Below are 23,812 nucleotides of genomic sequence, written 5' to 3' on the forward strand. Positions count from 1 at the left end.
TACATGCATCGCCGATAAGACTGGTTTATTTGGCCAGCCGGAGCATCTCAAGTGAAGAGAGGTAGTCCTTCATCTCCTGCACAGCCCTGGTTGTAAACAACACTAATGTGTGTACTTCAGCTGACTTAGAGTGTAAACTAAGAAGCATTGGGGTCTGAGTATGGATCAAATGTCAACAACACACTGAAAGCTGACATTAGTCTTGGCAAAGACTCCAGGGATCACATTACAAATCCTCTCCTAGCTGCAAACAATCCCTCTCCTAGCTGCAAACAAATCCTCTCCTAGCTGCAAACAAACCCTCTCCTAGCTGCAAACAATCCCTCTCCTAGCTGCAAACAAACCCTCTCCTAGCTGCAAACAAATCCTCTCCTAGCTGCAAACAAATCCTCTCCTAGCTGCAAACAAACCCTCTCCTAGCTGCAAACAATCCCTCTCCTAGCTGCAAACAAACCCTCTCCTAGCTGTAAACAAACCCTCTCCTAGCTGCAAACAAACCCTCGCATAGCTGAAAATAAACCCTCTCCTAGCTGCAAACAAACTCTCTCCTAGCTGCAAACAATCCCTCTCCTAGCTGCAAACAAACCCTCTCCTAGCTGCAAACAAATCCTCTCCTAGCTGCAAACAAACCCTCTCCTAGCTGCAAACAATCCCTCTCCTAGCTGCAAACAAATCCTCTCCTAGCTGCAAACAAACCCTCTCCTAGCTGTAAACAAACCCTCTCCTAGCTGCAAACAAACCCTCTCCTAGCTGCAAACAATCACTCTCCTAGCTGCAAACAAACCCTCTCCTAGCTGCAAACAAACCCTCTCCTAGCTGCAAACAAACCCTCTCCTAGCTGCAAACAAATCCTCTCCTAGCTGCAAACAAACCCTCTCCTAGCTGCAAACAAACCCTCTCCTAGCTGCAAACAATCCCTCTCCTAGCTGCAAACAAACCCTCTCCTAGCTGCAAACAAACCCTCGCATAGCTGCAAATAAACCCTCGCCTAGCTGCAAATCAACCCTCTCCTAGCTGCAAACAAACCCTCTCCTAGCTGCAAACAAATCCTCTCCTAGCTGCAAACAAACCCTCTCCTAGCTGCAAACAATCCCTCTCCTAGCTGCAAACAAACCCTCTCCTAGCTGCAAACAAACCCTCGCATAGCTGCAAATAAACCCTCGCCTAGCTGCAAATCAACCCTCTCCTAGCTGCAAATAAACCCTCTCCTAGCTGTAAACAAACCCTCTCCTAGCTGTAAACAAACCCTCTCCTAGCTGCAAACAAACCCTCTCCTAGCTGCAAACAAACCCTCTCCTAGCTGCAAATAAACCCTCTCCTAGCTGCAAACAATCCCTCTCCCAGCTGCAAATAAATCCTCTCCTAGCTGCAAACAAACCCTCTCCTAGCTGCAAACAAACCATCTCCTAGCTGCAAACAAACCCTCTCCCAGCTGCAAACAAACCCTCTCCCAGCTGCAAACAAACCTTCTCCTAGCTGCAAACAATCCCTCTCCTAGCTGCAAACAGACCCTCTCCTAGCTGTAAACAAACCCTCTCCTAGCTGTAAACAAACCCTCTCCTAGCTGTAAACAAACCCTCTCCTAGCTGCAAACAAACCCTCGCATAGCTGCAAATAAACCCTCTCCCAGCTGCAAATAAATCCTCTCCTAGCTGCAAACAAACCCTCTCCCAGCTGCAAACAAACCCTCTCCTAGCTGCAAACAAACCCTCTCCTAGCTGCAAATAAAACCTCTCCTAGCTGCAAACAATCCCTCTCCTAGCTGCAAATAAACCCTCTCCCAGCTGCAAATAAATCCTCTCCTAGCTGCAAACAAACCCTCTCCCAGCTGCAAACAAACCCTCTCCCAGCTGCAAACAAACCTTCTCCTAGCTGCAAACAATCCCTCTCCTAGCTGCAAACAAACCCTCTCCTAGCTGTAAACAAACCCTCTCCTAGCTGCAAACAAACCCTCTCCTAGCTGCAAACAAACCCTCTCCTAGCTGCAAATAAAACCTCTCCTAGCTGCAAACAAACCTTCTCCTAGCTGTAAACAAACCCTCTCCTAGCTGTAAACAAACCTTCTCCTAGCTGTAAACAAACCCTCTCCTAGCTGTAAACAAACCTTCTCCTAGCTGTAAACAAACCCTCTCCTAGCTGTAAACAAACCCTCTCCTAGCTGTAAACAAACCCTCTCCTAGCTGTAAACAAACCCTCTCCTAGCTGTAAACAATCCCTCTCCTAGCTGCAAACAAACCCTCTCCTAGCTGCAAACAAACCCTCTCCTAGCTGTAAACAAACCCTCTCCTAGCTGCAAACAAACCCTCTCCTAGTACAGTATATCAACTGAGTTAAGTAGCAGCTTTCTCATTTGTTTTGCCCATCTCGATAATGTGCCTCGTGTGGTAGAGAGCACAGACCTCATTGTGTAAAACTATCTTTGTCCGTCTTCTATTCTGACGTTTTTTGGCACTGCTACTCATACCAAAGCACTATGGAGATTTAAATGTGTGTTGTAGATAAATAACAATATTTCCATTTTGGACTGTGTCTTTATCCAGAGGTATCCTGCAACACAGCTGGTTCTCTTTTTACCCAGCATAACACCCTGGAGCCAGACAGGAGAAATGGGACTGGTGCCACTCCATCCTCTGGGAGGCTGGAGCACATTATATAGAGAGAGAGAGAGTAGATTACGGGTTGGGATGGAGGGGATGGAAGGGTGCTATGTTTGGCTCCATGGCACATCATTTGAAAGCATTTTGCAATCTATGTGATTTAAGCCATTGTGTTGCATATATCAATCAGCAAACTGTAGGCTTTGAGTACGCTGCGATGGAATTTACTATTATATGAGGAAAGGGTATCTGATATGTTTTATGGCATCACTATCTGACATAGGACAGTCAAATGGGTGATAGGGGAAGTGGCACATCTGTCTGGTACAAGGTGCTAGAAATAACTGGTTTTGACATCCCATACAGTATATCACTTAAATGATTGGAATGATTTGGATTTTTAAAATATATATCCTCCCGCATCTAAATAAAAAAAACACACTTACAAGCCTCGATATGTAGCTCGATATGTAGCTCGATATGTAGCTCGATATGTAGCTCGATATGTAGCTCCAAGCATCAGTTCACACGTCGAGCTGACATAAATATTCACATTCTCTCTAAGATTGCACTCTCTACCCTTAAAACCACATGTTCTGACATTCAAAAAAGAAATTCTGTACTAGTGATGTGAATTCAAGCAAAGAACCATAATGACCTAGGCTAATGCTAAGATGTGCTAAACAGTTGCTGTGCTGAGTGCACGCTGAGATGGGAGGACTGTGCCCAGAATGCTGTCATTGTCCATAGCCACCTCTCATACCTCTCCCAGTCTGCCAGCTCCCAGTGGAGCTGAAACCAGAATGCATGAAGAAGAACAAACAAAGATCCGCCTTAGTTTTAACACAGCTGGAGTTTGTTTTAGAGATGGAAGGTGCCTTGCAGCTCAGATGTCTTGGGTTTCTACTTTTGGATGGCAGGTTTCAGAAGCCAGACACTGTAGCAGCTATAGGGTAAGGTCATTTCATATCTGGCACTTGAAGGGTAACGTTGTGTACACCTGAATCCCCTCTGTAGGCTGTTCTCCTGAAACAGACTGACGATGGCTCCATTCCTAAGCAGCCTGGATCTGTATCTGCACCACAGTCTGCCTCACGTTGCACATTCAGCATCTGTCACTGGCAGACATAGAACAGGGCCACATTCAGTTGCAAAACGTTCTCCAACGTTACAGATAGAATTTCCGTGCATAGAGCTGATGTTATTCCTTATTCAACACATACAAGAGGAATGTTTGTTCTACATGGCATATTTCTATCTGACCGTCCTGCTGAACACGCCCCAGCTGTGGAGCCTTGCGCCCAGTCTACACGATCTACAATGCTGTCTACACACTCCTTATCCCACTCTTACTCTGGGATAAGAGCCACATAAAGACATATATAGAACATATACAGTTGAAGTCTGAAGTTTACATACACTTTCTTGTTAACAAATTATAGTTTTGGCAAGTCAGTTAGGACATCTACTTTGTGCATGACACAAGTAATTTTCCCAACAATTGTTTACAGACAGATTATTTCATACACTAAGTTGACTGTGCCTTTAAACAGCTTGGAAAATGTACATACACCTTAGCCAAATACATTTAAACTCAGTTTTTCACAATTCCTGACATTTAATCCTAGTAAAAATTCCCTGTTTTAGGTCAGTTAGGACCTAAGAATATGGGTTGATGAAGTGACGGTAATAAGACCAACAGGAAACTTTGGAATCTAATTCTATACAAAACTTGGGAAATGTATTACTAATTAGAAACATACAATATGCTAAGACCTTTTACATTTTGTACATTCATCTGTTAAAATAAGTAATTTGGCTTTTAGCATGATTCTTATTGATCAGCATCAAATTAAATGTTAACAGGGCACATGAATCTTTAACTTCATTGTCAAGCTCCCTTCTGCTTCAGTTCCATAGTGATCTCCAGGCAATCAACTGTTAGTAAAGTAAAACTGTTATAAGTAAATTAAATTATTCAATTGGCAGCCAAGTTTGTCATGTGATGAATAACTCCTGCTGTAAAATGACACAATGTTCCCATCTCCCCAGCAACAACTGACAACAGCAGCTCTATCTGCCCTGCTGGTTTCCAGGAGACCCGGCCTAGCTCCTCCTCCTGAGGAGTGCTGAGGCTGCTGCATGGAGCCCCAGGGGAGTCTGGGAGTGGAGGGGGACTTCAGCTTGCAGCTGGCGCTGCTGGTGCCCAGTCTCCGGAGCGAGGCAGTGACCCACGAGCTGGAAGATCTGACTATGGAGCCCAGTCCCAGCCTGCCACCTCTCAAAGAGCGTAAGAACGGTGAGTAGTAGACCATTCAGTCACCAAGGTCAATCACCTAGGGCAGGGCTGCCCAACCCTCTTCCTGGAGATCTACTGTCCTGTAGATTTTCAGTCCAACCCTAATTTAGCATATCTGATTCAGCTAGTTAAGGTCTTGTTGAGCAGCACAGCAGGAAATGCAAACTTGGCTGCCAGTTGAATAGTGTATTAGAGGTTTAAAAAGGCTTCTAAAGTTTGTAATTTCCACTTTGCATATTAATTTCCAATTTGTAATTGCATACCTAGTATCAGGAGGATGAGTGGTGAAAACACAGAGGGTGAATCAATTGTATTTGATTTCTTGCATCCTCTCTCCTTGCCTCTTTCTCAAAATGCATTGAAGCAGATCCGAGGCTCTGAAAAATCAAGGAAATAAGATTGAAATTAACCCAGAGACTCTGGTTTCTATATCATCCATCAGAGAGCAAGCCTGCCCTGACAGTGAGAAAACAAACTCCTCTCCAGTCCAGAGAGATTTGTTTGTGGAGAGAAGTGGGGAATTATACTGGAATTGCATCTGGAAGCCAACACATAATCACAGCTTGAACGGTTCCTGACATCAAGTCCCAAAGTCAGTCCTCTCCTTGGGCCACTAAGTGTTTTGTTTGTTGGTTGCTCTCAGAAAAGCGGGAATTATTAACAAGTTAAATATTATAAATTAGATGCAGATTCTGATGAACAGACTTCAACAAAAGTCAATGAACGGGTTGAGCCTCTAATTTAACTTTTCACTGATGATGAATTCCTTACTAATATTTCCCAGTGCATTTTCCTTGAAATTGTGGCCCTTCAGTATCTTGAGATCTCCTCTGTTATCTCACTCTCCTAACCCACTGGTTCTCAGACCAAAGCCAGAACGCCAATCTGGAAATATTCCTCTGGCATGTGAACCATAGTGAGGGGTATCACTGAGGCAGTGTCTGGTGGGCAGGCTGACACTCACCCACCCCGAGTGGTAGCCTGACATTTTGCCCAGTCCCTAGAGAGGGCACAGTCAGGAATGGAGAGTATGGGGTGGAGACCACTGTTCACTCCAACCTTATTGCCCAAGAGACAGACACTGGGAAAACTCAAATGTGTTGCACTCTACGCCTTGTTGATGATGTGATGATGTAGTGGAGATTTTTAAATTTAGTTCAGTTTCAAAATACATGCGTCTGGCCAAGTTTAATCTCTCGTGTACTGACCCTTACTACCCTCCCCTCACAAGCCCCTCCCTCAGAAAACTTGGACTCGACTCAGACTATGATGTCTTTTATCACCAGAATAATACAGGAAGTTCGCTGTTTGTTTTCTCTTCTGGTTAATGTCTGATTAATAATTTCCAATGCAGCTCACGTGATACGCGGGACCCAACATTTTTGTATTGATAGCGATGCACATCGGACGTCATACGCCATCCATTATTGAAGTGTTTACTCCATACAGTATGCACTTGTGGAGGCCCTTGACATTGCAACATCAACACACCCCTTTAGTGGGGAGCTCTCATAGGCCAGTGTCTCTGCTTGGTACTCCATCTTGTGCCACTCTCTGTATTGATTGCCACTTTCTTCTTGCTCTGGGCTGCAGACACATTGATCCCATTGCAGGCCAGGTCTGAGCCCCATGAATCCCTCCCCACCACGGCTCTTTCTCCCTCCCTGGGCCCCAGCAGGAGCTGATACAGTCAGGCACGTCACAGGGAGCATCTGGGGCGTCTAGAGCACAGACTGCATCCTGTCTTTCTTCCTAAGAGGGAGACCCCTGTAGTGGATTCACATGCACAACAGGGGCTAGAATCAGGATCAGGACCGGCTCTATAAAGGAGCTTGCTTTCATTTAAGCAGCATTCCTAATCCATTTGAACACATAGAACCGGCCAGTCATTTCCTTTCGGGTCTGTATCTTTGTTAGTGTCATAATATGACTACCGCTGTTTATCTAGACATTCAGCTTGCAGTTGTTTCATTTTATAGTATTGTAAGGTTAACACGTTCATGTCTGTTCCCAAGTTGTCCTTGAACATTGACATGGGTGAAATATACCAGGGCGAAATGGATTGGAATGGAAATAGAAGCAGCATGCCAGTTCATGTTTGGCTGCCCTCTGCCCTTTAACCTGCAGTGTTAGGGAGTAGGGAGGGACACAGATCTGGACTTCAAGCGTATGACCCATACTTCCTGTATGTGAATGCTAACCCGGCTGGAAATGACCATCTATTCATCTGTTATCACTCTTCGGTGTTCTCTCTTCCCTGTTGTCCCTTTAGAAGTCTCCTCTGGGTGGGTGATATTTCTCTTTGCTGTTATTGGTTCTCGGACACAGAGACCAGATTGATATATGTTCTCCTAGACAACATTGTGAAAAAGACAGGGTTGAATGCAACCACCTCCCATTTCTAATGTTTACATTTAATCTATTTTGTTTGAAATCCGAAAGAAAATATTGATACTTATGTCAATATTAGTCAGCAACAGCTACGGTTGGGTCTACACAAATGAAAACAATAGATAAGATTGTATTAATGTCATGTTTGTGCTTTGAGTGTCGTGTTGTAGTCTAAATAATGAAATGAAAATGATAGCAATAACAAGAATGTGCTAAATGTCAGAAATACACACTTTACAACTGGGAAAAGTGACAAAGATAAACATCAATGTCCCAGGGGCCTCAGCATGTTTGTTTTTGTCATTCTTATCCAGTGACACAACATGGTATGAAAATAAACTCCCGGCTCGTTTTCTCATGGAGCTTTTCATCCTCGCACTCAAAAGTCACAAATACTCAATGTTTTTGGGCCAAGAAAGACACAATAAGTTAAAATGACATTTCAATACATGCATGTAGTTGGCCTATTTCATGATATGGTTGAAAGTATGACTTACCTTTATAGACTTTTAGGACAGCAGTTGGTTTAGTCAAAAGTTTGTATTGTTCTCTGTGTTGTTTTGGTAATTAAAGTTGCTTGACTCATTGTATTTAGTTCTAATGAGGCTAGTGTTGAAAGAGCAGAGCACTGAGAGCTGAGCAGAGTGACCCAGCAGGGGTTAACAGTGGCTCGTCTGTCTGTGTTCCCTCCTCCTCCTGACGCTGAGCCCAGCCAGAGCATGAGTGAGCGCACACTCGCTCCCGCAGAGACCAACACAAAGACAGGCAGAGCGAGATTGGAGAGACTGGAGAGAGAGAGGGAGGGACTGTACGTACCAGACTGTGAGAAACAGTTCTCTTACCATACGCTCCTAGCTGGGTGTTTTCCCTCATTACCAAACCCTCATGCTGGTCCTCGTTCCTCACTGCCCTGATCACTCCATGGGACTCCAGACCCGGCCGCTAAGCGACCCGGCTCTCTCCTCCTCTATGGCGTGCCTCGACGTGGAGACCCCCGCCGTCTGCAGGGGTAAATTTAAATCAGGTGCCCCTGTCTCTCTCTGTCTTTCCTTTTCTCCCTCCTTATTCTTTCACTCTTGTCTTTCTATCGCTTACCTTTTCACTCTGTCTTTCTATCGCTTACCTTTTCACTCTTTCTTGCTCTCTCTGCTAGGTAGCATCACTACGTTGTTGGCATGAAGCCTAGTATCAACATAAATCAGAATCCATTTTGGTTTCCTCTACGGTTGTCTCCAAAAATGTTGTGTGTTTAGGACTTTTTAACTACAGTATATTCTCACTAGAAGGCAAATGGTTGTTTAAGTTGTCAGTAAAATAATGGAGTTACAGTGAAATGTGTATGGCTTTATGGGTTTAGGTCTGCTTTTCAGTCAACGTGATTACCTTGAATGAAATATACAGCTACTTATAGGCCTTGACCAACGGCGTGATGTCAGAGTAATCTGTACTGATTAATTGATGATAACACCTTGATGCTGGGCTAGGACAGAGACAGAGAGCCCCACCAGGAAATGATAGGGCATTACAGAACGAATAGCTATTAAATGATGTCCAGTATCCGTTTGAGACTGGATTAACAGCATCACAATAGTGTAAAGAGTTGTTGTTTTCTATTAGAAACAAGCAAAGTCAAAATGAGGGAGGAGATGAGGCCAGAATGAGGGAGGTGACTAGGGAGGTGGGTTTATATAGCGTATCATATTATTAGGATCCTTAAACCCAGGACTCTGTGTTCACTTCTTATGATGACAAATAACTGCAGAGCTCAGTGTTACCCTCAGGCTATCAGCTAAGCATGATGTCACCACTTAGTTTGTACCTTTTCCTGAACGATAGCATTCTGCTGTACAGTATGTTGGCTGGGAGGAATAGTCCCCAGTGAAATGCTAAACCTGGAAATGCTGTTGCTCCACATTCTGTTTGTGATCTGCATACTGTTACAGGGCAGCTCCTGATAGTATTAGGTGTTTCAAAGAACAACTTGGTGTGTAAAGAAAAGGTGATATGACTATTACCTGGCTTCAATGTAGGTCATATTTAAAAGCTATTGTGTCCCCTCGGGTCATGGGTGTAGAATCATGCTTGGATGAGTTGGATGGATCTGGTTTGAATTTATTGCCAATGTTTTATTCCTTATCTATCTTCGAGCATACATCAAACAACAAACTGACTCATCGAGTGAATGAGCATTTGCAAGGGCATGGAGCACAGCTGAGCTGCAAGGAGAATACTGTATATTTCCAGCAATAATGTCAACATAGCTTATGTCAGTGTCAGACTGTTTCTATAACAGTGTAGCCATAACAAAACAGATTCTCTTTTATATTTACGCAGAGTGTTTCTAGGAAAAAGTCAGGCCAAGAGATCTAATGGTAGACTTTGTCCAGAGATGAGTTTTGTTGAGACGAACATAGGCAGGAGATTAGAGATATAATCAGGAGACAGAGATATTAGTAAAGCCTATGTACACTCTGAGGTTTGTGAAGTACCTCTGTTTATGTTGTGCTGGAGAGCAGGGGAGTACAGCCGACTTGCATCACACAGAGGTTAGCCAGGGTTCACTGAGAACAGCACTATTGACATCGGCCAAACAAAATGTAAGGAGCACCTCAGGCATGGGCTGTACTGTCCACGTTGATGTCAAGAATAACAACTTGAAATGCAGTATTGTTCTCATAAATCGACAATTATCCTTTAGCATTCTTTTCCAGTCGAGTCAAAGTGGATAATATGAATTTTGAAACCAACCAATGGTAATTCTCTCCTATCTTCCAGAATGATCTTTCTGTGTCGGTGCCCCCCTGGTGTGCAGGTTGACTCGTATTGTCATAAGTCTTGTCCTGGAGGCAACACTGAGCGATTTCCCCTTAGATAGGCGATCTGTAAAGTCACAATTTTGTAAAATTGAATGAAAACAAACATGAGCTCTTTGGTCTTAATTTGAAGTTAGGGTTAGGCATTAGGGTTATCAGTGTGGTTAGAGATAGGGTCAAAATCTAATTTTATGTCTTTGTGGCTGTTCCAGCTAGTGACCGCTGCAGAACTTCCTCCAGAACAAGATTCATGAAAAAACTGCTAACCTGACCCTGGTGTGAACGTGTAATGGGAACCATGGATAGGGAGCAGGAACACAGTGTTCTGAGCCATGGAGGCGCAGAGGGGCTTGTAAAAGTTTTGGGGGGCTCTGAGAATGGACTCAGTTGCTCCCCTGCCTTGACTCCCTGGGACTCTCTGTGCTCATCTGTCCACCAGTGGGAGCGGGTCCCCCCCACTCTGTACAATGCTTTGGGTTCCAGTCCAGTCCCGGCCCCAACCCCCATGCCACCTCCAGACTCCATGGTTCCCAGGGCTTCTTCTCACAGCTGCCCAGTTTATTTTAGCTGGAGTGAGTCACGTTGGCCTGGTCAGACGCAGTGACTGTCCCAGGGGACTAGAGCAGAGCAGGCCTGGGTGTATGTAGTATGTAGTGTTTAGTGTGTATGTGTGTGTTTGACTGTGCATTGACCATCTGGCTATAGCCAATGAGCAGTCTACTCCAGCAGCAGTCCGACCTCTCTATGAACAGTGTGCCTTGGTGACGATAAGGGCCCCAACATTCTTCACAGCGCCGCGTCGTTCGTCACCATCAACCGTCACCTTCCTCATCAAATATTTTTGCTGAGGATCACTGTTATTCCACTGAAATAACACGTCCACGCTCGCCTGTTTATAACATGTTTAAACTGGGCCCACACTGCAGTTTATTATGATAGAAAAATAACATTGGGTGCCGTCCAAGGATTTGGAGCCTCCTGCATAAGAGGCCTTCTTGTCTTTTTATGTTCCAAGGACTTCATGGATCAGTGCTTACCGCTCCAAAACAAGACTACACATCTCACTTTTTATGGGGCGGCACTTACAAAAGAGACCGAGTTCACTCAGTCCTGGGATGACATCATCTCCAACTCGGAGGTGACTCGGACATATGAACATTGCCCTGTAATTAGTCTTCAGGGTTTGTTCTTTCTACAGTGGTACTTGAGAAAGACTCATCCCTTGCCTGTGTCTATCTATGTTTGTATTTCAAGTTGAACATCTATGTAAAGTTACCTCTGCATTTGCATCCCAGTCCGTCCTCAGTATGTCCTTGTCTTCACTTTATTTGAAGAGAGCTTGTATATTAATATTTAAAGCCCATGTAATCGCTCAAATGTAAACTCACAGTGCCAAGAAGAGTGCAATTGCTAGTTGTCTGGTAGGTTAACCATGCAGAAAGTCTGTAGGCTGTCTTTATAGGATGTCTTAGGTGGAGGAACAGGACTTCCTGTTTTGTTCTGGCTGGGCTGTGATGTGTCAACACAAATTGGTGACTGGTCAATTTTTTCGGGTCCATTACTCAATTTTCTTCTTCATAACAAATTGTGTCCAGTACACAATGTTCTTTATAAGGAATTCCAAATTGTTGTGGCTAAAGTTAGCTAGGTGGCTAACGTTAGCTAGGCTAGTGGTTAAGGTTCGGAGTTAGGGTTAGGGGTTAAGGTTAGGGTTAGCTAACATGCTAGCTAAGTAGTTAAAAAGTAGTAAGTACAGTTGAAGTCGGAAGTTTACATACACTTAGGTTGGAGTCATTAAAACTTGTTTTTCAGCCACTCCACAAATTTCTGGTTAACAAACTATAGTTTTGGCAAGTCGGTTACCACATCTACTTTTCCAACATTTGTTTACAGACAGATTATTTCACTTATACTTCACTGTATCACAAATCCAGTGGGTCAACATACACTAAGTTGACTGTGACTTTAAACAGCTTAGAAAATTCCAGAAAATGATGTCATGGCTTTAGAAGCTTCTGATAGGCTAATTTACATTTCTTTGAGTCAATTGAAGGTGTACCTGTGGATGTATTTCAAGGCCTACCTTCAAACTCAGTGCCTCTTTGCTTGACATCATGGGAAAATCAAAATAAATCAGCCAAGACCTCAAAAAATTGTAGACCTCCACAGATCTGGTACATCCTTGGGAGCAATTTCCAAACGCCTGAAGGTACCACATTAATCTGTACAAACAATAGTACGCAAGTATAAACACCATGGGACCATGCAGCCGCCAAACCACTCAGGGAGGAGACGCGTTCTGTCTCCTACAGATGAACGTACTTTGGTGAGAAAAATGCGAATCAATCCCAGAACAAAAGCAAAGGACCTTGTGAAGATGCTGGAGGAAAACGGTACAAAATGATCTATATCCACAGTAAAACTAGTCCTATATTGACATAACCTGAAAGGCCGCTCAGCAAGGAAGAAGCCACTGCTCCAAAAAAGCCAGACTACGGTTTGCAACTCACATGGGGACAAAGATCGTACTTTTTGGAGAAATGTCCTCTGGTCTTGTGAAACAAAAATAGAACTGTTTTGCCATAATGTTATGTTTGGAGGAAAAATGGGGAGGCTTGCAAGCTGAAGAACACCATCCCAACCGTGAAGCACGGGGGTGGCAGCATCATGTTGTGGGGGAGCTTTGCTGCATGAGGAACTGGTGCACTTCACAAAATAGATGGCATCATGTGGGAGGAAAATTTTGTGGATATATTGAAGCAACATCTCAAGACATCAGTCAGGAAGTTAAAGCTTGGTTGCAAATGGGTCTTCCAAATGGACAATGACCCCAAGCATACTTCCAAAGGTGTGGCAAAATGGCTTAAGGACAACAAAGTCAAGATATTGGAGTGGCCATCACAAAGCCCTGATCTCAATCCTACAGAAAATTTGTGTGCAGAACTGAAAAAGAGTGTGCAAGGGCAAGGAGGCCTACAAACCTGACTCAGTTACAGCAGCTTTGTCAGGAGGAATGGGCCAAAATTTAAACAATTTAAAGGCAATGCTACCAAGTACAAATTGAGTGTATATAAACTTCTGACCCACTGGGAATGTGATGAAAGAAATAAAATCTGAAATAAATCATTCTCTCTACTATTATTCTGACTTTTCAAATTCTTGAAAGTGGTGATCCTAACTGACCTAAACCAGGGGATTTTTTATGTATTTGGCTAAGTTTAAATGTATTTGGCTAAGGTGTATGTAAACTTGTAAAGTTGCTAATTAGCTCAAATGTAAAAAATTGTCCATTATGTGAGTCGAATATGCAACGTTTGGGTTGCTAGACCTTCACGTTATATGCCCACCTACCCTCCCCGACCAACCTTCCTCCTATCGTTTCTGTCTTAAGTAACCTACTGCCTTAATCTGTGGGTTAGGTGTGTAGTAGAACTGGGTGGACAAAATCCATATTGCAATAAATTGCCAGAATTTTATAACATGAATGTGCACCAGTGACTGGTATCGATCATTTTCAGTTCATCGTCCCAGCTCTAGGATGTAAATGGAGGGTCCCAGATATGTTTATGCTGTCTTGCTAACTCCTATGGTCATTGGCGTGGCGGCACAAACAGATCTGGGACCAGGCTAGTTTGGCATAGGTTGAACTCTAACTTATCTCTGCTTCTCTCCCACAGTCCTCCAGCGCCGCCTGCAGCAGAGACGCACCCGTGAGCAGCTAGTGGAGCAGGGCATCATGCCACGTGAGTATAACCACTGAGCATTGGGCACCGCCACTCTCAAACCACCAAGGATTTAATATACTGTAACTCACCTCTACCAGAGTTAAGGTTATTGGTCTGGCATGTAGGAAAATTATAACTGCACCCACACCACAGTCATTAAAGTGGGTCTTGGTTCCAGAAATCTCTCAGAAAATAAATGTCATACAATTATTACCTAAATTAATACCATAGATTGAACTACGTGCTGTCTGATTTGCTACTATTATGACAACCATACAGGAGTGGAATTCTGCCACTACTGATGTCTCGAACCACCCTCCACCACAACCTCGTCATGATGTTTGTAGAATAAATAAATACTCTGAATGGTCCAAGGTCTTAATCCACAGTGAGGCATACATCGGTGGCCAGTGGCATACCAGAAAGAAGGGCATACTGAAAACTTCCACACCCGGCTCTTAAAGTCAGCAAAGTGGAGCAGAATCCTTCCTTTTGCTGCCCTTACTGGATTAGTCTCTCTGGGAGCCAGTGGGTTGCAGACTAGAGCAGACAGACTGATAAGAAGTCAGACAGCAGACAGACACAGAGAGAGGGAGAACAGTGATGTAGCTAAGTTATTTGTGGCTAGAGCTGCAGGAGCCCCAGACCAGAGACCTCTCAGTGCTGGGAGTGTGCTCTGTCTTGTCTTGTCCAGCCCTATAATAGGCCTCCTCCATGTGGACTCTAAGCTCCTCTTATTAGGCTCCACAGTCAGAGCTGTATGAGTCAGTGACTGGGCCTGCGCTGGAGGTCAGTAACCCCCACTGTGGCCCTAGAACAGGCAGCACAGGAACCTCCCAGCCAGCGACACTGGGTGAATCGCTCTGGTTCTCCTACACAGAGGACTTACAATAGGTATGCAGGCCAGGACTTGGGTGACGGTCAGGAATGCTTAGCTCTGCTCCTCTGAGTTTGACTCACTCCCTCTGACTAAGAAGAACCACTGGTCAGTGTGTGTTCAGACCTCGGTGTGTGTGTGTGTAGAGAGCAAACAGTGCTTGTCTTAGTTAGAGGTGACTAATGGGTGTAGCCGTGCCATGCCAACAGCAGGATAAGTGTGTCTGATGAGATCAAAGTCTCGGCCTGACTGTCTCACTAGTTGGATGAGTGGAACATTCAGAGACATCCTGTCCTACTCCCGTCAGCTATTGTGTAGTAGCAAAGTCATCCTCTCTTCCAAAGAAATAACAAACATTATTGTCTCTCCCTTGTTGTCGTCAGCTTGTCATCAAGTACAACTACTTAATGTGTCAAATATGACATTTCAGGAGGACGAGTTTACCTTTCACCCCTCAGAAGATATAGGTAGTTACAGTGAGCTCCAAAAGTATTGGGACAGTGACAAATGTTTTGGTTTTGTACTCCAGCACTTTGGATTTGAAATGATACAATGACTATTAAAGTGCAGACTGTCAGCTTTCATTTGAGTTTTTTTTTATCCATATCTGGTGAACCGTTTAGAAATGACAGCACTTTTTGTACATAGTCCCCCATTTTAAGGGACCAAAAGTATTGGAACAAATTCACTTATATGTGTATTAAAGTCATCAAAAGTTTAGTATTTGCTCCCATATTCCTAGCACACAATGACTACATCAAGCTTCTGACTCTACAAACTTTTTGGATGCATTTGCTGTTTGTTTTGGTTGTGTTTCAGATTATTTTGTGCCCAATAGAAATGAATGCTAAATAATGTATTGTGCCATTTTGCAGTTACTTTTATTGTAAATAAGATTATAATATGTTTCTAAACACTTCTACATTAATGTGAATGTTACCATGATTACAGAGTGTCCTGAATAAATCATAAATAATGATGAGTGAAAAGATTAGAGGCATATCATAAACAACCCCCCCCCCAAAAAAAGAACCTCCCCTGTTACTGTAATGGTTAGCATAGTAATGGTTAGTATTAATCTGTCGTTAATACACTGTTCCTAGGCCGTCATTGTAAATAATAATTTGTTCTTAACTGACTTGCCTAGTTAAATAAAATAAAAATACTTTTGGAGCTCACTGTATATGATGTTGATCTTCCCTCCCATAGCACTGAAATGCCCTGCTGCCTTCCACGAACAGATCCGCAGCCTGCAGAGGTCCAGGGTAAGACCTCACTGTTCACTGTACTTCATTGAGATAAAAACACACTATCACATACACATGCCATTCCATATCATCTCGATTAAATGCAGCTTTATGTTGTTTTCTTACAGACTGAGAACTTCTTGAAGCACAAAATCCGCAGTAGACCTGAACGTTCAGAGCTGGTCCGCATGCACATCCTGCAAGGTAACCTCACTGCCATGTACTGTATGCTTTATGATAAGCTATAGAGAAGACAGATGATATGGAGCATACTCAGCTACCACCAGAAAGTACATGTGCATTTAGTTGACCAAGTTAGCTCTCAGAAGAGAGATGATGACAGAAGAGGAGAATCCTGTGAAATTGAATCCCTCCCTATTGGATACAATCCATAGGATATTAAATATTCTTGAGATGTTACAATCAGTTGTCTGATTGATTGTCTTTGACGTACGAGGACATACCACCTTAAACAGTCTCCACTGTGAGACACACAGTAGTAGAACAGTACTGTTGTGAGTTCTAGGTAGACTAGCAGTTACTGATGACTTGCTGTCTGTCCCACAGAGACCCATGCGGAGCCCTCTCTGCAGGCCACTCAGATGATGCTGAAGAGAGCCAGGCTGGCTGATGACCTCAATGAGAAGCTGGCCCAGCGACCCGGCCCCATGGAGCTGGTGGTCAAGAACATTCTGCCTGTGGAACCCAGCCTCGTCAAGGACGGCGTCACCGGTAGAGAACACTCTTGACTTTACACATTATTATTTCCAGGCTAAGGGCGAAGTAACTCATTCAACTCCCACTCCCTGCATATATGTATGGTGTAGATTTCTGAAAGGGCCTATTACGACTAACACAGCAATGAGGCATTTCCAGTGACTACCATGAGAAACAACTTAGTACAAACCTCTCTCCATTGGTCTACTTGTAATTAATACGCTGTGCTTTTTCACGTGTTACGTTGCAGATCCCCCAGACGGTGAGGTGGAGAATGACTTCCCCAAGACGAAAACACCTGATGTGTACAACTTTGACGAGGACAGCAGCGACGCCCTGTCCCCAGAGCAGCCAGCCAGCCAGGAGTCCCAGAGCTCCTCTGCCCCCTCACCCTCCCCCAGAACCCCCAGGGTGACAGAAGCCCCTGTTGCCCTCTCCACCTCCCCACCGACCAGCTCCATCACCATGAAGGTAGGTCCCATCGTAGTACCTCACCACCTATAAATACCCATCTTAAATTGTGTTGTTATGGTATGACTAACAGCGTAAATATTTTATGTTTCTACATTTTGGGCCTACATAATAGTCTCCCATTGCACCTGCCTGTTGTATATCAAATTCTGCTTGCTAGAAAATATTCTTTGCCTCCTGTTTTCTGTTAGACGACATCCATCTTTTGTTAGTCTTTTTCCAGTTGCTCTGCCCTTGTGGCTTAGTGTGGGAGGGGGATTTACAGGCCTCTGTTCCCCTTCTTACTGAACGGGCCATGTGGTTTCTATCTGTCTCTTTATCTCAGCACTGCCCGCCTACCTCCCAGTCCACAACAGACTTCTTCAACTTCTCTCATGTCTCCACCAATGAGCATCAGAACATTCGCCTGGTGACCACGCCTCAGCCAATCACAATTGTTGCCACTCCAAAGCCGGGGCCCATGTTAGTAAAGGTGAGCTACAAATTTGAAAGAAAGTGATGTCATATCACATGATGGAGAGTACTTGAACCTTGTGGCAAAGGTATGGTATTTCATGGCAATGTGCAAAGCTGTACATTCAATGCAAATATTAAATATACATTTGTTTATAGCGTTTAGCGGAGCACATTACTAGCTATAACCAAACTTTTCTGTCTCTTGGTACAGAAAGCTATTTATTTCATCAATGACGATGTTTTGGTTCCTTTTTGATCCCAGTTAGCTGAGCAAGCTTTTCCTACAAACACTAAATATACCCTGTAAACATGAAAGTCACCTCTGATATTTGACTCTCTCTCTCTGATCTGCTGTGGTTTTCATGCTGCTTCCTTTGGAACTGTAATCAGAGATAAGAAGTCAGAGGAGGACAAACACTGGGGCTGTGTTCGGTCACAGTGAGAGAACCCGTCAGTGCAGGCAGAGACCAGTCGAAACTGATGGTTCGGCCAATTCAAATGTGGTTCAAAGCACAACAAGGCCTGGAGGAGTTTTTCACAAATCCTTGGACTTAAACTGCCAGCCGCTCTCAGTCTTCAATTAAGGTTAAGTGACAGGCTTTCTCTTAACCTTCAGGGCATAAAGGATGGAAGTAAGAGAAGGGATTGAAGTAATAACTTGGGCATTTGTCACAATCCTTTACACACAAAGCAAATGAATATTTTCTGAGCTCTGCCCCTCCCGTGTTGAAGAACAGGGAGGAACACATTCGAGGCTGTGTGTTTGCATAAACCAATTTGAATTGGTGTTTATGGCTTGCATGCATATTTTTATGGCTTGCATCTACCTCTCAAATGCCAAGCCATTTAATGTGCATCCTGTAATTTAGTTACTGAACAATAAGGGTCACCCCACATCCCTTTCCACATTCCATTTCCCCATCCTGTCTTTCTCACTGGGCGTTATCACAATGTCGCACATATTCATTTGATACTACAGTATGAAATGGGCACAATTTCATGGACAAGCCTCACAATACTGGCAAGATGTTTAGACGTTATCCACAACAGTCAGAACACTAAACATGTCCACAATCCACTCAGTGAGATGAACCTTTGAAAAAAAATTTTTTCACTGCTCCTCCTTGATAGTATCCAGTAGTTTGTAACCGTTCCTCTTTTCCCCTGTGCAGCAAAGCCAGCCAAAGACACCCAATGAAAAGAGCCGCAGTAAGAAGAATAAAGATCCCAAGCCACGGGTGAAGAAGCTAAAGTACCACCAGTACATCCCCCCGGACCAGAAACAGGAGGCCAACGAGGCCCCCATGGACTCAGCCTACGCCAGGCTCCTGCATCAGCAGCAGCAGTTCCTCCAGCTGCAGATACTGAGCCAGCAGCAGCAGCACTATAACTACCAGACCATCCTGCCTGCCCCACTCAAGTATGGCCCACTGTAAAAAGGACATTGAAATGTAATGTATTACCGCAGCTTGAATACCGTGGGCCAAGTAATGTGGCTAGCCCTCACATTCTAGTTGCAGTTTAATTGACTGACAGCTTTGAGTTGAGGGCGGTTAGTACATCATCGCTACACCTGGAAGGCAAACATTGTTTCCTTTGAACAATGTGATTCAAGCAAACAATCCTCCCTAACAGAATAAGTCCACACCTGGATAATAGCGATGTCATCTGTCACATCCGTTTCCTGCACAGCTTCTGTTTGGCTTAGATATAGTATTCCTGTGTGCATTGTCCCGGACAGAGACTGTTGATTGTGAATGATGGGACATACAGGAAACTCTTTCTCCCATCCGAACACTAAACCCTCCTCCCGTTGTCTGTGTTCCTACAGGTCGACGGAGGGTCAGAACAGCTGCTCCAACATGTCTCTGAGTGGCAGCAGTCTGTCCAGTCCCATCATGGTCTCTCTACCCAGCGCTGCCCCAGCACGGTCTAACCAGACTCTGACAAACCGCAAGCCTGGTGTCCTACCTGCCAACCTGGACGAAATGAAGGTGAAGCTCACTCCTGCTCCGTACAAACATAGATTATTTTACTCAAACATAGATTTTCACTATATGATAGATATAAACTCAGCAAAAAAATAAATGTCCTCTCACTGTCAACTGCATTTATTTTCAGCAAATTTAACATGTGTAAATATTTGTACGAACATAACAAGATTCAACAACTGAGACATAAACTGAACAAGTTCCACCGACATGTGACGAACAGAAATTGAATAATGTGTCCCTGAACAACGGTGGGTCAAAATCAAAAGTAACAGTCAGTATCTGGTGTGGCCACCAGCTGCATTAAGTACTGCAGTGCTGCAGCGCCAGCTGTGCCATCATAGACTCTGGGTTCGCGCCCAGGCTCTGTCGTAACCGGCCGTGACCGGGAGGTCTGTGGGGCGACGCACAATTGGCCTAGCGTCGTCCGGGTTAGGGAGGGCTTGGCCGGTAGGGATGTCCTTTTCTCATCGCGCACCAGCGACTCCTGTGGCGGGCCAGGCGCAGTGCGCGCTAACCAAGGTTTCCAGGTGCACAGTGTTTCCTCCGACACATTGGTGCGGCTGGCTTCCGGGTTGGATGCGCGCTGTGTTAAGAAGCAGTGCGGCTTGGTTAGGTTGTGTATCGGAGGACGCATGACTTTCAAGCTTCGTCTCTCCCGAGCCCATACGGGAGTTGTAGCGATGAGACAAGATAGTAGCTACTAACAATTGGATACCACGAAATTGGGGAGAAAAAGGGGTCAAATTCAATAAAAAAAAAAAAATACTGCAGTGCATCTCCTCCTCATGGACTGTACCGGATTTGCCAGTTCTTGCTGTCAGATGTTACCCCACTCTTCCACCAAGGCACCTGCAAGTTCCCAGACATTTTTGGGGGGAATGGCCCTATGCCCTCACCCTCTGATCCAACAGGTCCCAGAGGTGCTCAATGGGATTGAGATCCGGGCTCTTCGCTGGCCATGGCATAATTTCCTGTCTTGCAGGAAATCATGCACAGAACGAGCAGTATGGCTGGTGGCATTGTCATGCTGGAGGGTCATGTCAGAATGAGAATGCAGGAAGAGTACCACATGAGGGAAGAGAATGTCTTCCCTGTAACGCACAGCGTTGAGATTGCCTGCAATGACAACAAGCTCAGTCCGATGATGCTGTGACACACCGCCCTTGACCATGACGGACCCTCCATCTCCATATCGATCCCGCTCCAGAGTACAGGCCTCTGTGTAACGCTAATTCCTTCGACGATAAACACGAATCCGACCATCACCCCTGGTGAGCCAAAACAACGTTGTTGCCGGTGATGTCTGGTGAGGACCTGCCTTACAACAGGCCTACAAGCCCTCAGTCCAGCCTCTCTCAACCTATTGCGGACAGTCTGAGCACTGATGGAGGGATTGTGCATCCTGGTGTAACTCGGGCAGTTGTTGTTGCCATCCTGTACCTGTCCCGCAGGTGTGATGTTTGGATGTACCGATCCTGTGCAGGTGTTACACGTGGTCTACCAATGCGAGGACGGTCAGCAGTCCGTCCTGTCTCCCTGTAGCGCTGTCTTAGGTGTCTCACAGTACGGACATTGCAATTTATTGCCCTGGCCGCATCTGCAGTCCTCATGCCTCCTTGCAGCATGCCTAAGGAACGTTCACGCAGATGAGCAGGGATCCTGGGCATCTTTCTTTTTGTGTTTTTCATAGTCAGTAGAAAGGCCTCTTTAGTGTCCTAAGTTTTCATAACTGTGACCTTAATTGCCTACCGTCTGTAAGAACAGTGTCTTAACGACTGTTCCACAGGTACATGCTCATTCATTGTTTATGATTCATTGAACAAGCCTTGGGAAACCGTGTTTAAACCCTTTACAGTGAAGATCTGTGAAGTTATTTGGATTTTTACAAGTAATCTTATTATCTTTGAAAGACAGGGTCCTGAAAAAGGGACGTTTCTGTTTTTGCTGAGTTTATTAAAGGGCAGAGCGCAGCCCCTAGGCAGTGACATGTTGTATGGAGATTTATTGAGAGGGCTTGTTTTTTGTTATGATGACTCATGACTGTTCATTATACCTGGCCCGTAGGTAGCTGAGCTGAAGATGGAGCTGAAACTGCGAGGTCTTCCGGTGTCTGGCACCAAGACTGACCTGATAGAGAGACTAAAGCCTTATCAGGAGATCCCCAGCAGCAAGGCTGCCACTGCCATGGAGCTGACAGGCTACACAGGGGCCCCACAACCTGAGAGCATGAGCTCCACACCTCCTGTGTCCCCCGCACCCTCGGAGGTCTCCAGCCTGGGCATGGAGGAGGCTGGGATGCCAGGAGCTCTTTCCCCAGCTCGGCCCACTCCTTCTGGGTCATCTCCCCACCAAGGCCGCCTGGAGGACAGCCCAATGGAGACCAGAACCTCAGAGAAGGACCAGCGACTGCACGAGAAGGAGCGTCAGATCGAGGAGCTGATGAGGAAGCTGGAGCAGGAGCAGAAGCTGGTGGAGGAGCTGAAGATGCAGCTAGAGGTGGAGAAGAGGGGTCTGCCCAGCCCTCCAGGCCCCATGGCCCTGGCCCAGGTCAAAGAAGAGGGCAGGGCCGCCTCAATCTGCTCTGCCTCTGCACATAGCCCACTAGCAGTGGTGAAACAGGAGGAGCCCAGCTCAGGCCAGGTGCAGACGTCCCCCCTGCCTCAGTTCTTCATCAGCCACCAGCAGGTGCCTCAGGTCCTCAGACAGCCCCAGCCTCAGACCTCACTGTCTGGCCAGCCTGGAACACAGATCCTGCTGCCTGTCTCCCTGCCCACCAGCACTGCCACCATCCAGCTACCGAACAACAGCATTATGCTGAAGGTCAGAGAGCCAATCCTGCAGACCACAGTTAGTACTACAGCTCCAGGTCTCATCCAGAAAACAGAGGCCTCAGCACCCCACCAACAACAACACACCACCCAGACCCAACCCATGGCACAGGTGAGAATGTATGGTTTAATTTACTCTAATCCCATATTTAGAGTGGGATATTCCCCAAGGTACTGTCAGCAGACACCATTTTACCCACCTGTATTGTAGTGTCTCTGTGTATTGTGTTATAGTACTCACCATGGGCTGTGTGCTGCACCAAACCATAACTAAATAAATTGCTGTCTGGTCTGTGGATGAGTTGTTCCGCTGAATAAATTGCACATCCTGTTTTTGTGCCCTTCTTCTGGGATAACACCATTTCCAGAGACACTTTATAAATCGCTGCTTACATTCTATTGTGATGGGCCGGCCTAATCACATTTTTTAGGGCATTAGCCGTGTTTTGAAAGCAGAGAGTCTCCCTCTCCAACTTCTTCAATATTCTCTTCTCTGGGTGATTTATCTAGTGTGTTGCCAAGGTAATAGCAGGCCTGGACAGGGTGATGAATTCCTCTCCTAGTCACATCAAAAGGAGGGCCGGAGCCTGCCTAAGCTCCGGTTACTGGAGCAGGTGCTGACAGACGGCCAGGCAGACAGCACACTAGACTACGCTATCTGCTCTAGTCTCTATAGTACCAGACCTGTGTTCAAATAGCATTTGTTTTCCTTCAAATACTTAAGCTGTGCTTGACTGGGCCTGCCTGGCAAAAATGTAACCAACTGAATAGTCCCAAAAGTGCACACTCCGTCCATCTGTCACTCAAATGCAAGCTCAAGCAAACACTACTTAATTGAAAGATGTCAAATACTATTTGAACCCAGGTCTGCAGATCTGCACTGGGCCGAATCAACAGCCAGTTAGAATTAGCAACAGCAACTGCAGCACAACACTCATTGACGAGTGCTCCCACATCAAGAAACACACTGCTTAGTGTTGCACTGCACTGATATTATTATTATTATGTCCCTAGAGATTGTGTACTACCACATAATAATACATAAACACTTTTTATTCCTCCCAGAGAGAGTGTGTACCCTGTCCAACCACTGTGTGCCTTCTAATGGAGGGTGTGTACTACTACAGCTGACCAGTATTTATCTGCCCCAGAAGGAGTGTGTACCATGGTGTTAACCACTGTTCATCATTCCTCTACAGATGACAGTCCCACTGTGCACAACCACCACCTCAGGCTCTGGGTTCCAGTTCAGAGCAGGCCCAGGTCAGACAGAGATCCCCCAGTGTTTCCTAAACACTTTCCCAGGGAGCAGGTCCCCTGCCAGGGCCTCGTCCAACCAAGCAGTCCCCAATGGTCCAACAAACAAGGCATTGTTTAATTAAATACTGCATTATATC

The 23,812-nt window shown here is 45.2% G+C and overlaps 1 protein-coding gene across 1 annotated transcript in view; it reads left to right on the plus strand.

Annotated features, from left to right (window-relative positions):
• LOC112258722 (myocardin-related transcription factor B) overlaps positions 1-23,812 on the plus strand; it is a 40,897-nt gene that overhangs the window by 12,632 nt on the left and 4,453 nt on the right. Inside the window, 11 exon segments of the mRNA XM_024433247.2 lie at positions 4,650-4,896; positions 13,778-13,843; positions 15,912-15,967; positions 16,078-16,153; positions 16,517-16,681; positions 16,917-17,137; positions 17,463-17,609; positions 18,766-19,013; positions 19,425-19,587; positions 21,652-22,527; positions 23,615-23,782. Of these exon segments, the coding sequence (XP_024289015.2) occupies positions 4,740-4,896; positions 13,778-13,843; positions 15,912-15,967; positions 16,078-16,153; positions 16,517-16,681; positions 16,917-17,137; positions 17,463-17,609; positions 18,766-19,013; positions 19,425-19,587; positions 21,652-22,527; positions 23,615-23,782 (2,343 nt within the window). The 5' untranslated portion in view covers positions 4,650-4,739.

The sequence above is a fragment of the Oncorhynchus tshawytscha genome, linkage group LG09, assembly GCF_018296145.1.
Source record: "Oncorhynchus tshawytscha isolate Ot180627B linkage group LG09, Otsh_v2.0, whole genome shotgun sequence".
NCBI lineage: Eukaryota > Metazoa > Chordata > Actinopteri > Salmoniformes > Salmonidae > Oncorhynchus > Oncorhynchus tshawytscha.